General features: G+C 44.2%; 1 protein-coding gene across 7 annotated transcripts in view; it reads left to right on the forward strand.

Moving 5' to 3' along the window:
* The window catches only part of LOC139278896 (Fanconi anemia group A protein-like), a 129600-nt gene that overhangs the window by 14387 nt on the left and 98797 nt on the right, over positions 1–16416 (forward strand). For 6 of the 7 annotated variants that reach the window (XM_070898142.1, XM_070898140.1, XM_070898144.1 and 3 more), the window contains 5 exons: positions 1407–1480; positions 2934–3046; positions 7146–7228; positions 12179–12212; positions 14338–14407. In XM_070898142.1, the coding sequence (XP_070754243.1) occupies positions 1407–1480; positions 2934–3046; positions 7146–7228; positions 12179–12212; positions 14338–14407 (374 nt within the window). Of the gene's footprint in view, positions 1–1406; positions 1481–2933; positions 3047–7145; positions 7229–11318; positions 11488–12178; positions 12213–14337; positions 14408–16416 lie in introns of those variants that run through there. The other variant, XM_070898146.1, reaches the window with a different exon arrangement.

Here is a 16416-nt window from a genome sequence, read left to right on the forward strand (position 1 = left end):
ATCAGCACTGTGGGAGTACCTTCACCACAAGGACTGCAGCGGTTCAAGAAGGTGGCTCACCATCACCTTCTCGAGGGGAAATTAAGGATGGGTAATAAATGGCAACCTTGCCAGTGACACCCACATCCCGCAAATGAATAAATCAAACAAAAATAGAATGTTGTCTTTTCACATTTCTAAAATGCTCTTTTAAGACCAGAAAGGTGCCGTGACACTCCCAATATAATAATTTTTAGAACGAAAAATATTCTGCCTGCTGAATTCATTCTATAAGCTGACTCTTCAAAAAGCTTCCCTATAAAAAAGACTGCAGGCTGATGGTGTTTCTGTGGCTAAGAATCCTTGTTTTGGCTGGGGTTAAATGCAGAAGGTGTGCCTTTGCCAGATAGCTGGTGGTAGCACAAGCTGCAAAGCCAATTATAGCAGAATTGAGCAGCTGGAGTAAATACCTCCAGATTAAATACAGTAGCAATTTGTTAGGAGGCACGATTGCACAATATGTTCTGTGACCAAAATTTGCTCAGCATGAAATGAAATGCTGTTACACTGATCAGTCATCTGATTTTGTTAAGTGGTTTTGTTTGGTCTGTGTGCCTTACTTTCTATGGCAGTTTGTGTTTAAGTCAAACATACACTGGACTAAACTAAAATCTGTCTTTCCTACGATGATTGTAATGCTACCTCCTGTCTACCAGTTCCATGTTTGTTTATCAACACAAATTAAGTTTCAAAAATGTTGTTTTTCTATCTTCTGCCAGTGGATAGAATTATAAATAGAAGAGTATTTTTTAAATTACTGATAATTTATGTTCTAGTTTATGTCCCACACCTCGGGAAGGATATATTGGCCGTGGAGGGAATGCACCATAGGTTTACCAGAATGATACCTGGACTTCGTGACTTCAGTTACGAGGAGTGATTACACAAATTAGGGTTGTGTTCCCTAGAATTTAAAAGGTTAAGGGGTGATCTGATCGAAGTTTTCAAGATATTAAAGGGAACAGATCGAGAGAAACTATTTCTGTTGGTTGGGGATTCTTGGACTGGGAGCATAGTCTAAAAACTAGAGCCAGACCGTTCAGGAGTGAAATTAGAAAACACTTCTATACACACATAGGGTGGAACTCTCTTCCGCAAACGGCAATTGATGCTAGATCAATTGTTAATTTTAAATCAGACATTGATAGCTTTTTGTTAACCAAAGGTATTAAGGGATATGGGCCAAAGGCGGGTATATGTTTAGATCGCAGATCAGCCATGATCTCATTGAATGGCGGAATAGGCTCGAGGGGCTGAATGGCCTCCTCCTGGTCCTTTGTTCCCATGATACCATATACATGGTACACTCTCATGGTCAGTGCTGTGTTATGGTGACTGTTGCTGATGTAATTTTTCTTTTGACATAGGAACTACCCACATTGGAACTTGTTTGGCATTTGCAGAAGGAGAACATTGTGAGCCTTGACGAGCTGGTAGCAAGGTATGTCCATTGAAGAAATAGTGCTTTCTGTGTCCCATTCATAGTGGGAGCATGGCGGCAACATTGCGGAGCGGTTTGTTGTCTTGTGCGGTCATGAGGATGGTTTTCGGGTGGGACTGTAGAAAGAAAATTGAGATGTGATAGAGCTGAGCGAAGAACAACTATAGGGGTAGCAGGAAAGGCGATGATACAAAGAGGTTCAGTACCTCATTATTTGTGCTATTCCAGATAGCCTCCCGTTTGTACCTGGTCTTTCCCCATTTCCCTTTACATTAGCACGTGCTGCGATCCATCTTGCTTTTCCAGAATTTGCAATGTGCTCACAGCAGCCACATCCCATTTGTGTTGCTCCTGTTTATGATCCGAATGTTTTAGTTTTTTTGGTTGCCATTTAGTTTTGTAAAATTACCTTTTTTGCACTAATGTGTATGTTTCCAATTTTCTTGTGTTTACATTGGGTATTAATTGTATACCCTTGCTAAATGAGAGAAGTTTACCACCTCTATTTGAAAATGTTCTGGCCTCAACACACACTACATGGCATGAGTAAAAGTACTGAAACTCTTGTTGGACATCTAGTATTAAATCAACTTTACCTCCGATTGGTGCTAACCTTGTACCTCCTAGTCCCTCACTTTTCCCATTTGATAAAAGTGCATTGATGTCCTGAGCCAGCAGCTGTGTCCGGTTTCAGATTGCCTCAAATTATTGTTGGTAATCTGTGCAGGAAAGTTACAGGTGCTAACGCGTTTTGTAAAAACATTTCTCCAATTGATATTCAGGAATCATTGAAAGTACAAAACCTTTATTCAAATGGACGATCTCTACAATTCATGTTTTTTTTTACTGTAACATCTAGGTTCACTATAATACTCTAATCCTTTAATGGAGAGAATCATTGTTCTCATTTTTGCCTGTAAACGTCTCCTAGCTTGTTTTGTATGTAATTTTCCTGCCCTCCTGTACCCCCCTTTTCTTTCCATTTATCTTCAGTACATGCAATGAAGTAGTTTTTTTAAAGTATTATGGCAGTAATTTTTTGATGATACCAATATTGGGGCTTCACTCATATTGGGGGTGGGGGGAGACCCCATTTTGCCACCGACTCTTGGCCTCAGCTTCTCCACTTGGTCCCGTGGCAGTAGTATAATCCAGATGTGGCAGCAGCCAGCGCTGGAGCAATGGGAAGCAGCTGCAGTGATGCCTGAAACTGTGAAATATGTCCAGGCAGAGTATTAGCCATGGGGGAGGAGAACAAGGAACTGCCATGATAATATAATTTTCTTCTGGTAGTTTTTTTTTACAAAACCATCTTATAGTATCAATAGAAAATTGCAGCGGATCCTTTATTCAAATCTATCAGAAGAATGCAAACTTCATAATCTGATGCTTCAAACTATACTCTCGAGCTGACTGCAGGAGAAGAAGCCCTGATTTTCTGCTCTGTGAACAGTAACCCTGATGCGACTGCTGTGGTATGCTGGCTCTTCAATGATCTGCGCCTTCTGTGCTTGGGGACGGAGGACCAACACCAGTATGAAGATATACAGAGGCAGATACTAACAGGTAGGGAGAATGGTTGAAATACTAAAACATGCAGTATGTGCAAAAGACTGGGTGGGTGCGGGAGAAATTTGCGTTGTGTGCGTCTCCGTTAGCGGGGGAACCAATGGGGCGCAAACGATTTCTTGCGTGGGGCCGCTACTGCTTCCCGCAAAATTCTGCAGGAATTAGCGGAGGCGCAAACTGGTAGCGCCCTGGGCCGCTGCTCCGGCGATGACAACATCATCACCGTGCGCAACGACCTGTTTTCGACCCGGAGCGAAAATTTGGTAGTGCCCTGTGAGGCCGCCGTGGGCAATACCCGCGCCAGCTTCACGGGTCGTGAACTGGACCACACTCCACTCGAGGAGTGAAAATTAAAGGGGAGGTGCGGTGCGCACTTTTTCTAAAATGGCCAACTTATCGGTCGCGGCCTTGCCTTGTCGAATTCATTGTGTTGCAGCCCAGCACTCCGCTTCTGTGGCCGGTTGCTGTCACAGCACCCTCGCTCTCCGGTGGTGAAGTGGTGGCCCCTTATCCCCATTGCAGAGTTTGCAGTATACCCTCCTCTTTAAAGGAAGGGGAAGGTCCTGTGCTCCCGCCAGCGCTCTGCCTAGCGCTGGAAAATTCCCGCGGTTAGCGCCCCAGTCCCGCCCCCAACAGGAAGTGGAGCACCGACATTGTGTCCACTTCCTCTCTGGGACGGTAACCCCTATTCTGCTGCTGGGGCGGGACTTGCGTGTGGTGCAAGAAGTCCCGCCTCTCCTCCGTTACCGCCCCCAACTGAATTTCGGCCCCATGATCTGATAAATTACTGAAATGAAGTTGGTCAACTTAAGTGCCCTTAGCTATATTCAGTAGCGATTTTAATTGTTTGTGTGTTTACTTTGTGGCTTTACTTTAGTGTCTCAGCCCATTCATTATGCGCTGCCCTTTGTAAGCATCACTACAAATCGTATCCACTGAATGAGTAATGTCATGTGGCATCTTGCCAGAACTACTGACTTTTGTGCTATCGTGGGAGCTGGCAACCTACAGTGAGGAAACCTGGAGAATCACCTTCTGCACACCCAGTAGTGTGGCCTTATGAAAGTGCTGCTTCCTGTAAAATCTGTATGTCTGTCCTTTGAACTTTTGCAAATTTGATATTGCCTTTATTTGTATAGTTACACCTTTACTTTGACCAGCTGAAGCACCGTTGGAGGCACTTATTCATTTTTCATAGAAATAACTTCTTCAAACAGGTTTTTTACAATTTTTCCTGCATCAAAAGTGCTACCTGACAGTCCTCACCTACTGCAAGAAGATGAATGTCTACTGTTTGCAGATTAATCTGGATGAAACAGTGCATTTTGCGTTGAAACTTAAACTGATTCAAGAATTAGCAAAACATTTGACCAAACAGCAACAAAATGATTAGCCTGAAATTCCCTTTAACTTTTCGGGGTAAATACAGCATAGGAGTGGAGTGGCGCTGTTTTTAGGAGGAAATTTGCGCAGAACTAATTTATATTGGTTCTACACCAAAACCTCACTCGGATCATTTGCTCCACCTCCGAGATATGTCTGTCAAAACCCTCTGCCGCTCATTTACATAGCTCCGCCCTAGGCAACAGACCAAACACGTGCGGGTTTCCTGCATTTACGTTTGTTTAACGCCGGTTTTTGCATTTCCGCGTCGGCAAATAAGCTCTGCAGGAAATTCTTGTGCAAGTTCCCATTGGGAGGATTGCCACGGAAACTGGCATAAATTTCGGCGTAATCTCTGCGCAACTGCGATCCAGAAAATTCTTGGCCATTGACCCAGTTGTGTTGGATGGTTATTGACCCAGTATTGAAGCACTGACCACACTCTATCAGCTTCGCTGGGCAGGCCACATAGTACGCATGCCAAATACGAGACTCCCTAGGCAAATGCTTTATGCGGAGTTCCTTCATGGTAAACGAGCCAAAGGAGGACAGAGGAAATGTTATAAGGACCCCCTCAAAGCCTCCCTGGTAAAGTGCGACATTACCACTGACATCTGGGAGACCCTGGCCGAAGACCGTCCGAGGTGGAGAAAGTGCATCTGGGATTTCGCTGAGCTTTTCGAGTCTCAACACAAAGAGCGTGAAGAGGCCAAGCGCAGGCAGCGGAAGGAGCGCACGGCAAACCAGCCCCACCGACCCCTTCCCTCGACGAATGTCTGTCCCACCTGTAACAGGGTCTGTGGCTCTTGTATCTGACTGTTCAGCCATCAAAGAACTCACCTTTGGGAGTGGAAGCAAGTCCTCCTCTATTCCGAGGGACTGCCCATGATGATGATGATGATGAGATATGAGTTTAATCCAACTCATTACATTTTCCTCGGGTGACAAATTTGCTAACCATGGCCTGGTTTCTGGATAAGCCACCTTCATCCACCACGGAGAAAGACCTCTTGGCAGATTAACCGAGAAGTTGGATTGATGGCAGTCTATGTGTTTGGGGGATGTCGTGTTACCCTGACCAGTTGTCCTAATTTTAGACACAGAGATTTTGTTTCTATTGACTTGTATTGCAATAAATGTATCTTTCAATGTTACTTTCCACGAAGCTTCATTAATTTTTGAGTAGGTAAATAAGAAAGCAAGGCCCCTGAAATTGATCGTGTCCCGCTGCCGCCCGTTTCTTGGCGGTATTCGGGCGGTCCGTGGTTTTTCACCGCCCGCTGCCGCTGCCATCCTCCAGTGCGACTTTCATGGAAATATAGCGGGCGATGCAGACCATTCGACTCGACAACGATCGGAGGTTGAGTTCTGCGCATGCGCGATTTTTTTTCCGGCGCCCATGTTCTGCGCATGCGTCTGTCAAGCTGCCGTTCCGGCCCAAGATGAATTTCGGGCCCATAATGAACACATTTTTATTATAGAGCCCTAATCCCAAAGGACTGGAGTTTTCCAATAGTCTTGGTGCCTCATTTTTATTTCTGGACCTACACCTGAGGAGGAAATAGCCTTTTAAAACTTCCTGCACTGTGTGAGGCCATTTCTTCCCCAGCACTCAGATGTCATTCCAGAATATCAGGAACTCATTTAAAATTGACCATGGATATTAATTTATCAGAAAGAAACTTCAAGTCACAACACAAATGTATTTGGTTGTATCATGGTACGCTAGATTTCTCCGTTATCGCCTCGCCAAACCAAGCAAATAAATCTTTATAACTGGATTTCAGAAGAGAATTGGAGTTGAAAAAACAGAAAGGGAACCAATGGATTACCAAAACTAAACCACTTGTGATGTGGTCTCTATGAATACAAATGCCATTTACAAATTTTGGACCAAGCCTTGGATATTTTCTTGGGTTAGCGTCACTGGTGTCTCCCATTAGCAGATCGACATCTCACAATAAGGAGTTTGCTTTCACTACCCAATATGTGGAGTAACCCAGTGTGGGGGTAGGGAGAAGGTGAGGGGCTATAACAATGATATTCTTTTGTTATATGAACTGGGGTAAGGCCCTTTGGCTGGGGGAGAGATGTACTTGGACCGAAGTAAGGCCCTTCGGCTGGGGGAAGGAATGTACTTGGATTGGGGTAAGGCACTTTGGCTAGGGGAGGGATGTACTTGGACTGGGCTGAAATTGGTGCTGAAATTATAGAAATCGCTTCCAATTCCCTATAAATCCTGCTGTCAAGTTCTCAGCAGCCTTTCATCAAATAATCCCGTTTTCAAAATCGCGTCCGCTTAAGACCGGCTAAGATCAGGTAAGATCTTACTTTTCAGGATGGTATTTAGGGTGGGCAGTAAATGAAACTTGGTGATCAAATTTGCATTTTTGGGGTCGTGGGCAGTAATTGAAATTTTTGATCAAATTCGCATTTCTGGGCGGTAAGCGGGTGGTAATATGATGAATTTCCAGCCCCAAGAATATAATCCATAATTGAATAATAGAAAAGGCTAGGACTACACAACTGGTCTGTTCAGACAAAGAATGCACAGCCTGCACATTTCCCACATTTTCTCTCTTGAGATGCTGACAACTTGCTCTGTGTTTCCAGCATTTTCTGTTTTTATTTCCGTTTCCGGCTTTTGTTTCCCTCCATAATTGTAGTAACTCTGCCTGTTTCTCAGTTGTGATTACTAAATATTTTTTTTCAGATATTGTGACTTTGTTAGTGAGAAATGGATTTCAGGAACTCAATGTTGTGAAGTCAGATCCTAAGATGCAGCACTTTCCACAGGTGAGCACCGTTCGGATGCTACACATTCACGAGACGCACAGTTAGCAGTTGAGGTCTGCAGTGTTTGTACAATTGTAATCTTTTAAATCCAGAGCGAACATGAGAGTGAATTCAAACCTCCACTCAGTAGATGTGCAGAGTACGCCTGCTAACATGGAGTTAATCCAGTACCACATCCATGGCCAAAATTACACTTTTGTATTTATATAAGAACATAAGAAATATGAACAGGAGTAGGCCATACGGCCCCTCGAGCCTGCTCCGCCATTCAGTAAGATCATGGCTGATATGATCATGGACTCTGCTCCACTTCCCTGCCAGCTCCCCATAACCCCTTATCCCCTTATCATTTAAGAAGCTGTCTATTTCTGTCTTAAATTTATTCAATGTCCCAGCATCCACAGCTCTCTGAGGCAGCGAATTCCACAGATTTACAACCCTCCGAGAGAAGAAATTTCTCCTCATCTCAGTTTTAAATGGGCGGCCCCTTATTCTAAGATCATGCCCTCTAGTTCCAGTCTACCCCATCAGTGGAAACATCCTCTCTGCATCCACCTTGTCAAGCCCCCTCATAATCTTATACGTTTCGATAAGATCACCTCTCATTCTTCTGAATTCCAATGAGTAGAGGCCCAAACTACTCAACCTTTCCTCATAAGTCAACCCCCTCATCCCCGGAATCAACCTCGTGAACCTTCTCTGAACTGCCTCCAAAACAAGTATATCCTTTCGTAAATATGGAAACCAAAACTGCACACAGTATTCCAGGTGTGGCCTCATCAATACCTTATATAGCTGTGGCAAGATTTCCCTGCTTTTATACTCCATTCCCTTTGAAGGTACCATTGGCCTTCCTGATCACTTGCGGGTCTATGCTGTCAGGAGGAACATGAGGGGTCTATGCTGCCAGGACCACTTTATATTGGAGTTACCATGTCCGCTGTGACTCAGTGGGTAGCACATCGCCTCCGGGTCAGAAGGTTGTGGGTTCAAGTCCCACTCCAGGAACTTGAGCACATAAATCTAGGCTGACACTCCAGTGCAGTACTGAGGGAGCACTGCATTGTCAGAGATGCCATCTTTCGGATGAGACGTTAAACCTCTCTCGTGGATGTAAAAGATCCCATGGCATTAATTCGAAGAAGAGCAGGGGAGTTATCACTGGTTTCCTGGCCAATATTTATCCCTCAATCAACATAAGGTGCCACATAAAAGGTTACTGCATAAGATAAAAGTTCACGGGTTGGGGATAATATATTAGCATGGATAAAGGATTGGCTAACTAACAGAAAACAGAGAGTCGGGATAAATGGTTCATTCTCTGGTTGGCAATCAGTAACTAGTGGGATGTCGCAGGGATCAGTACTGGGACCCCAACTATTTACAATCTATATTAATGACTTGGAAGAAGGGACCGACTGTAACGTAACAAAGTTTGCTGACGATACAAAGATGGGAGGAAAAGCAATGTGTGAGGAGGACACAAAAAATCTGCAAAAGGACATAGACAGGCTAAGTGAGTGGGCAAAAATTTGCAGATGGAATATAATGTTGGAAAGTGTGAGGTCATGCACTTTGGCAGAAAAAAAATCAAAGAGCAAGTTATTATTTAAATGGAGAAAGATTGCAAAGTGCTGCAGTACAGCGGGACCTGGGGGTCCTTGTGCATGAAACACAAAAGGATAGTATGTAGGTAAAGCAAGTGATCAGGAAGGCCAATGGAATCTTAACTTTTATTGCAAAGGGGATGGAGCAGGGAAGTCTTGCTACGGCTATACAGGGTATTGGTGAGGCCACACCTGGAATACTGCGTGCAGTTTTGGTTTCCATATTTACAAAAGGATATACTTGCTTTGGAGGCAGTTCAGTGAAGGTTCACTAGGTTGATTCCGGAGATGAGGGGGTTGACTTATGAGGAAAGGTTGAGTAGGTTGGGCCTCTACTCATTGGAATTCAGAAGAATGGGAGGTGATCTTATCAAAACGTATAAGATTATGAGGGGGCTTGACAAGGTGGATGCAGAGAGGATGTTTCTATTGATGAGGGCAGAATCTTAGAATAAGGGGCCGCCCATTTAAAACAGAGATGAGGAGAAATTTCTTCTGAGGGTTGTAAATCTGTGGAATTCGCTGCCTCAGAGAGCTGTGGAAGCTAGGACATTGAATAAATTTAAGTCAGAAATAGACAGTTTCTTAAACGATAAGGGGTTATGGGGAGCGGGCAGGGAAGTGGAGCTGAGTCCATGATCAGATCAGCCATGATTTTCTTGAATGGTGGAGCAGGTTCGAGGAGCTGTATGGCCTACTCCTATTTCTTATGTTCTTATAACAAAAACAGATTATCTGGTCATTATCACATTGTTGTTTGTGGGAGCTTGATGTGTACATGTTGGCTGCATTGCTTCCCACTTTACAACAGTGACTGCACTTCAAAAGTACTTCATTGGCTGTAAAGCGCTTCCGGTGGTCGTGAAAGGCACTGTATAAATGCAAGTCTTTCTTTCCCTCTGTGTGGATTTAGCAGTGTTAAACTAGTGTTCCATAAAATACAAGACCAGTAAAGTTTATTTGTTCAGTACGCTTGTTGGCTATTATTAACTTAAAGACACTACTTAAATGCTACCTCTTTGCTCACATATCCTAATATCTCGTGGTTCGGTCTCAATTTTGTTTGCTAACGCTCCTGTGAAGTGCCTTGGGATGTTTTACTTTGTTAAAGGCGCTATATAAATACAAGTTGTTGTTAAGAGATGCAAGAGTATTAGCGGTGTAAAATAGATTGTTATTTTTCATGACCTCTTACTGGACTATCAGAACCTTTTATCTATTGTCATAATGTGGCCAAACATGCCCGGTTCCTATCATACAACAGCAACCCCCATACCAGCGCTCAGTAACCATGGTGGTGCAGGGATGATGGACACAAACTCTGAGAGAGTAAATTTACATTCGGAAAGCTCTGAAAAAGATAAACAGGACTATGTGTGCATTTATATAAAAAAAAAACAAATGCATGCATATGAAAGGGTTGTGTTGGATTCTGTGTCACACTACTGATCTTAAAAAGTGCAGGAGCTTCACTCGTGTGGTTTAGGATGTTGTTGAAACCGGTTCTTTGTTACTATCCTGAAAATGCGGTTCAAATTATCATCTCCACACAACCCATTTCTGAGGACTCTATGTATCAAAAATAGTTTGAACAACAACTCCAGGGGAGCTAAACAAAATGATTTACACATCACAACTGAAGGATATGTTACAGTATGAAATATTCTCAAATGCTTTTTTATCTCCCTTTTTGAAGCTTTGCTGTAGCCTGAATTGGGCAGTGTGACTAACATTCTATGTTGAGCTGTAAAGAGAGGTGCTGCTGCAAGCCACACACGTTAAATTAAGTCCGTATTCTCTCCAAAATTCAAATGCTCCACCTCTCCAAAGCATTATCATTATGTTTGTTCAGGAGAATAATGGCTAAAAGCTAGTTACAAATTGAAACTAGGGGGCTGAAATTCAGCTCCTCAAAAAGGCCTCTTAGCACCAGAAATCGGTGGCCAGGCGGCTGAGTCAAGCGGCTGCCGATTTTTGGTCCAATGGCTGCCGTCGGCGAAATTTAGCTCGGGGATTTTTGTGGAGGTGTTCCCTTCCGCCCCGCTACTGCAGACTGTTCTAAGTGCATCATCAAAGGGCGCACCGCCCATCTTCCCCACCTCCATCGCACCGCCCACAAAATTTAGCTCCAAAAATCTTAAACCCGCCGCGCGGCTTTTTCTGTCTGAGCACCTTGCTTTCAGTCTGTGAGCCACGGCAGCGCGACAGCCCTTCGAGGGGAGGACGCACTGCCGCAGCCGCCATGTTTTTTCTTGTCGGACCGACAGTTATGGCCCTGGGTTCGGCTGGGCCGCCGACCGGCAATCTGGCATATACCCTCTTGGGTGCCAGACCGTTGGCCCGGCAGAAACCTTTCCTGGTGGCCCAGTGGACCGAAGTTTCAAAATGTCGAAGGCTCTCCCTTTTAAGTGAAGGGGAGAGCGAGGTGACACACGCGCGTCGTGATGTCATCTCCGCTCCGCTGCTGACAGCGGTGGAGTCTCCGTCCCGCCTTCATTTCTGCCCCTCTAGAGTACTTACTGCCCAACCTCCGCCCCCACTTTGACCGACTTCCAGTCCGCTTAAAAAAAAACGACAAAGTTGAATTTACCGAAAGAGAGACGGCGGAAAAAACACTTCAGGAGCGGACGGTGTGACCCGTTTCAGGCAGAGGTAAATTTCGGTCCCTAGGAGTCATAGCATCAGGTTAAGTGGTTGGCCATTTAGTACTGAGATGAGGTGAAATTTCTTCACTCAGAGGGTGGTGAATCTTTGAAATTCTCTATCCCAGAAGCCTGTGGAGGCTCAGTTGTTGAGTATATTCAGGACTGAGATCAATAGATGTTTGAACACTAAAGGAATCAAGGGATATGAGGATCGGGCGGGAAAGTGGAATTGATGCAAGAAGATCAGCCATGATCTTATTGAATGGCGGAGCAGGCTGTATGGCCTACTCCTGCTCTATTTCTTGTATTCTTAAAGAGAAAATATGGCCTTTTAAGGAGATTTTTGAAAAAGGATGAACTTTTTTTTTTCTTTTTTTTTATAGTTATTTTAAATGGTTAACATTTGTGTCGCAATACTAACTTCAAAAAAAAAAATCTCTGATACCCATTTATACTGCAGTAGTTTCTGGGCTATCAATCCTTCACTTCTCGGGGCTGAGACCACTGAAGTAGAAGCCGTATTAAGGAAGAACGTCCTATTTACTTTTTTCCACGCTGAAACATAACCCTGCACCAGGACACAATACATGATTGAGAATAACGCCTTCCGCAGGATCGCTGCAAAGCCTTAGAATTGCATCATATTATGAAATTATACTGCTTTACTGAAATGGTCTTCCTTTCCTCCTTACTAATAGATTTGTTTTGCCGTGTTGGACAGAATGCTTCAATGTAAGTAAAGTTTATGATCTATGCAGATATTGTGGTTTTAGAAATGGTAGCAATTAAATGACTGCTATAATGTTTGATGTAAAATATGTTGTTTCTGTGGTTGTAATCGACTATTATGCCTAACAAGGCTGTTTATTTGAAAATTGCAATAAAGAGAAAGATTGAATATGGGAGAGACTGGTCATATCAAAATTCAGAGATTTGTGTAAAATTCAGATCTTGTACTGTCACATGCTCAATCCCTGTTCCTCGAACTGTTCAGAGCGCCATGTGGTGACCAAGCAAGTTCACTCACTCATCGTTCAGTTTGGCAGTTCTATAATGGGTTTCTTCCATGCCAGTCTCCTGGATAGCCATTTCTTGACCACTATACAACTATCCATTTACCAAGGTAAGCCCATCCCAAACCTTGGATTAGAAGATTTTCTCTTGTACTATAAAACCTACTTCAGTTTTTCAAAAATCTGTTCCGAGTTTTACTTTCAATCCTAGCTCTGATTCACATTCTGATGCTGATATTCTTTTCACGAGCTATATCAACCTGTCACTGAACAAGCACTGGTCCATGTAGTTTATAATCCTGCTGGTGGAGCATTTATTTTTAACAGTCCAGAAGCACTTTTCTCTGTACAGTATGTAGACATTGCTTACGGTTCTCCCTGCCGAGAGTGTGCTGCGTCTGGTCTGATGCCAGATTAAGAATCGTGATGCTGGTTGGATCCTTTCAAAATTATACTTGAGGGAAAATTGCAAGTAAAATGATTATTCTTTTGTCGTCCCGTAGCTCATCTACACCAAGATAGCAATTCCTGAGAGTATCTTTCCTGTAAAAGTCTTTCCTGATCAAAGTCACAAATGACATCTTCAGTGACTGACCGTGGAACATTTCCCTCCTCATCCTCATCGACTGCTCTGCAGCTTTTGACATGGTCGACCACATCTTCTTCCTCCAGTGTCTCCTTCGTTGTTCAGTTCCGTTTGACAGCCATCACTTGCCTGCACTCTTACCTATTGAATCATAGCCAGGCCATCTCCAGCAATGACTTCTCTTCCTGCCCCGCAATGTTCCCTTGAGAGCCCCCCAAGGTTCAATCTTCCCCATCTACAAGCTCCATCTTTGTGATATCATGTGATGACATGGGGTCAGCTTGCACATGTACGCTAATGACACCCGACGTTATCACTCCAATACCTGTCTCGCTCCCTGCACTGTCTGTGCTGTCACACTGCCTATCCAACAACCAGTCTTGGATGAGCTGCAGTTTAAACATTGGGAAGACCTAAGCCATCGTCTTCAGCCTCTGCCCAAACTCTGTCCCTCTGCCACTGATTCCTCAGTGCTATTCAACTCCAAGCTGAGTTTTCGACCCTATCGACCCACCATCACAAAAGCCATCTACTTTGCCTTCTGTAACATAGTCTGCCTCCACCCCTGCATCAGCCCATCTGCTGCTGAAGCTTTCATCCATTCCTTTGTTACCTCAAAGATGCGACTATTCCAGTACTCTCCTGGCCAGCCTCCCACCCTCCATAATCTGTAAACTTCAGCCCATCCGAAACTCTCCTGCCTGTATTCTATGCTGCATCGTCCTGCTGACGCATCACACCTGTCCTTGCGAACCCATATTGGCTCCGGGTTCTCCAATGCCTCCACTTTAAAATTCTCATCCGCATGTTTAAATCCATTTATGGCCTCATCTGTCCATATCTCTCCTGCAGCCTACAATTTTGTCATCCCTCAGAACTCACCATTCTTCCAACTCTAGCCTTTGATGCGTCACCCCCCCTTCGTCCCAGTATTGGCAACTATTCCTTCAGCCATCTAGGAACCATTCTCTGGAATTTTCTCCCGAAGTCTGTCCACCTCCTTCTCCACTTTTTATGAGCCACCTCTCTGACCACGTTTCTGGTCACCACTACTAATAGTGTTCTTTGGGTCAGCGTTTTGTCTGACTACAGTGAGCTGCCTTGGAATGTTTCACTGTATTAAAGGTTCTATAAATGCACATTATTGTTGATGCTATCTTGAATTACTGCCGTTATGTACTGTGAAAGTCTGTTGCCTGTTTCATACAAATGTACCCCATGTTCAGGATGATTTGTTGTTACCGTTGCTCTCTTCCAGGGTTACTGGATAATGTGTGTAAGGAAAGGGAAAAAGAAGACTCTTCTGGACAGAAAGCAACTGAATTCTGGTATGTGGAAATGTCTACAACTTCTCTCGTTTGTTCATGACCAGGTCAGTTGGCTCCAAACTAGAGGCATAGTAGCTCCAAGCATAACATTTTTTTACAAAGTTTATTTTTTGTGTTCCTCTCTCATTTTCTTGCTCTCCTCTCCTGTACGTGTTGACTGCCTCGTTGAGGTAAGGTTGTATGGACAACAATCAATGTTTTGCCCCAGTTGTCCATGATTCATGTGTGAGGTGTGTGCTGGCTGGCTGACTACAGAGGACATCACAGTGGAAGCTGATCCTGTCCTCTCCTGATATCCAGATATATATGCTCTTCAGCTGAGGTCCTCGAATAGCAGACTCGAGTGGAAGCACTGGCTGATGTTGGCTTCCTTAACCCAGGTTACTGCAATTAATAGTATTGCCTCTACTGCTGCCCCAGTTAAGTCAACACACACTGGGGATTGAACTTTGAACTGCCCTGGCCCGGTTTGCTCAGACGGTGGGGTGGGGATGAGGGTACCTCTCAGCCATTGGAACAACTTCAAAGTTACTTTTTAACTAAACTCCCCTTTCTTGCCATTTAGTGCTAAATCACAAAACAACTGAAATCTCTTCATCGTAGGCAGTCACTCGGAATCGAGGAAGACTTGCTTCCACTCCTGAAGTGAGTTCTTTGGTGGCTGTACAGTCCAATATGAGAGCCACAGACTCTGTCGCAGGTGAGACAGATAGTCGTTGAGGGAAGGGGTGAGTGGGACTTGTTTGCCGCACGCTCTTTCCGCTGCCTGCGCTTGATTTCTGCATGCTCTCGGCGTTGAGACACGCGGTGCTCAGTGCCCTCCCGGATCCACTTTCTCCACTTAGGGCTGTCTTTGGCCAGAGACTCCCAGGTGTCAGTGGGGATGTCGCACTTTATTAGGAAAGCTTTGAGGATGTCCTTGTAACGTTTCCGCTGACGACCTTTGGCTCGTTTGCAGTGAAGGAGCTCCGCATAGAGCACTTGCTTTGGGAGTCTCGTGTCTGGCATACGAACTATGTGGCCCGCCCAGCGGATCTGATCGAGTGTGGTCAGTGCTTCAATGCTGGGGATGTTAGCCTGGTTGAGGACGTTGATGTTGGTGCGCCTGTCCTCCCAGGGGATTTGTAGGATCTTGCGGAGACATCGTTGGTGATATACCTTAAGCTGCATTTATCCACATATCTCTTGTCTAAATGTACCATGCATGCAGACAGGCTGCTCTGCGTGTATTGGCATGTGTATAAATATAATGGAGATGTAATTTACTTATAACGCACAGCAGGACTTGTCACTGGCAGTGAATGGTCGAATGACGGAGCGGGAAGCTCCCCGTTAGTTGGTGAGTGTTTAGTGTCGAGCTGAGCCGTACAGGCCAGGAATGCTTTATGTTTGATCTCTGAACTGTGCAGTTAATTGATCTGAACCAAGCCTGTGGTTGGTGTAATATAACTGGCTTCTCACTGGTCTAAGAGTTACTCCTAACTTCTGATTAGTGACCCCGGCTGTAAATTTGTGTGTGTATGTTTGGTGACGACAGCATCAGGCTCTGTTGCAATGAATGCCTCCATAGTTAAATAATCAATCAATATCCATTCTTTAGACTCACAACTGAATAATGGCCACTTGGAAAAGGTATTGGAACTGCCAGTGCCTGTGGGTCTGGGCACTGCCTGAGTAAGCACCTTCGGAAGAAGAGGGTAGAAAATGGAGGAAAAATAATTTTCTAATCAATTAAAGCCACTTTTTTATTGTTCTTCACAGAAATCATGGATATAATGTTACAATTTACTAAGAGTATTGATGTGGATACGGAGATTTGTGTCTTCCACATCTTTAACATGTTTCCTTATTCAACAATATTGAGGACAAGTCTAGAAGTAATGGAGACATTAAAGGCATTGACATTAATGTGATTATTATCATTGTGTGCTTGGCCATCTGATAAAAATGCCACTTAACTCCTGGATGGGCAGGCTGTTGGACTTTCTGTTCCATGTTCACACTGAGTG

Source organism: Pristiophorus japonicus, chromosome 13 (assembly GCF_044704955.1).
Source record: "Pristiophorus japonicus isolate sPriJap1 chromosome 13, sPriJap1.hap1, whole genome shotgun sequence".
Lineage (NCBI taxonomy): Eukaryota > Metazoa > Chordata > Chondrichthyes > Pristiophoridae > Pristiophorus > Pristiophorus japonicus.